Here is an 840-nt window from a genome sequence, read left to right on the forward strand (position 1 = left end):
GAAAGGGGAGGAGGAAACCACAATGAAACTCAAATTCAGATGCAACATCAGTTTAATGATAAAAAGTCAAGTAGTTTTCAGCAAAACAAAAGGAATACATATATTTATAAAGGGAAAAGAAACCACTTAAACCATTCCAACTGAGAGACAGCAAGCAAGACTCCGCTTTTCCTTAATTCCTGAATAAAACCCATCCAACTGACCATTCGGAAGCACAGCCAGGTCAGTGTGAAATTCCAACTCACAGACACAAGGAAAGTCATCAAAGGTAGGATTTTAAAGAACAAGACAAGTTGGCCACGTGTCCAGAAAGCCCCTTCCTTCCCTCCCTGGGCTGGAGGAGGGTGTGAAGGTGCTCAGCCCTCCTGGAAGCGCCGTCCAGCAGCTCCATCAGCTTTGGGCTCCCTGGGCGAGGCACTCGCTGGGCTCAGGCCCGGCTTTAGCAGGGCAGGCACCTCCGGCCACAGTAGCGCCCACCAAGGCCGTAGCCACCAAGGCCACCGAGGCCAAAGCCCCCGGAGTTGATGGGCACTCCCTCCTCGCTGAGGATGCTGCCCACGGCGGCGGAGGTGGTGGATCCCACGGCGGTGTTCTGGGGGAAGGAGCTCAGGATGGGCCCGGGCAGGGTCACCACCACGGGCGAGGGCTGGATCACCACCCGGGAGTCCTGGCACTGCCTCACACAGGGCTCGTTGCAGCTGTTGGCCAGCGGGGTGGGGCCGCAGGGACGGCACAGGTCGTAGCAGGACATGGCTGGGGGTGGCAGACCTGGCACAGAGGGCAGAGACAGCACAGGCAGGGTGTGAGGCATAGCCTGAGATCCTGCTCGGCAGGAGGAAG

At 57.5% G+C, this 840-nt stretch overlaps 1 protein-coding gene across 1 annotated transcript in view; it reads right to left on the reverse strand.

Annotated features, from left to right (window-relative positions):
* Window positions 1–384: 384 nt before the first annotated feature.
* Window positions 385–840, reverse strand: part of LOC108509266 (feather beta keratin) — an 8,731-nt gene continuing 8,275 nt past the window's right edge. The window contains exon 2 of the mRNA XM_017838622.1: window positions 385–768. Within this exon, the coding sequence (XP_017694111.1) occupies window positions 440–768 (329 nt within the window). The 3' untranslated portion in view covers window positions 385–439. The remainder of the gene's footprint in view (window positions 769–840) is intronic.

This window comes from Lepidothrix coronata, unplaced genomic scaffold, assembly GCF_001604755.1.
Source record: "Lepidothrix coronata isolate B3197 unplaced genomic scaffold, Lepidothrix_coronata-1.0 Scaffold349, whole genome shotgun sequence".
NCBI lineage: Eukaryota > Metazoa > Chordata > Aves > Passeriformes > Pipridae > Lepidothrix > Lepidothrix coronata.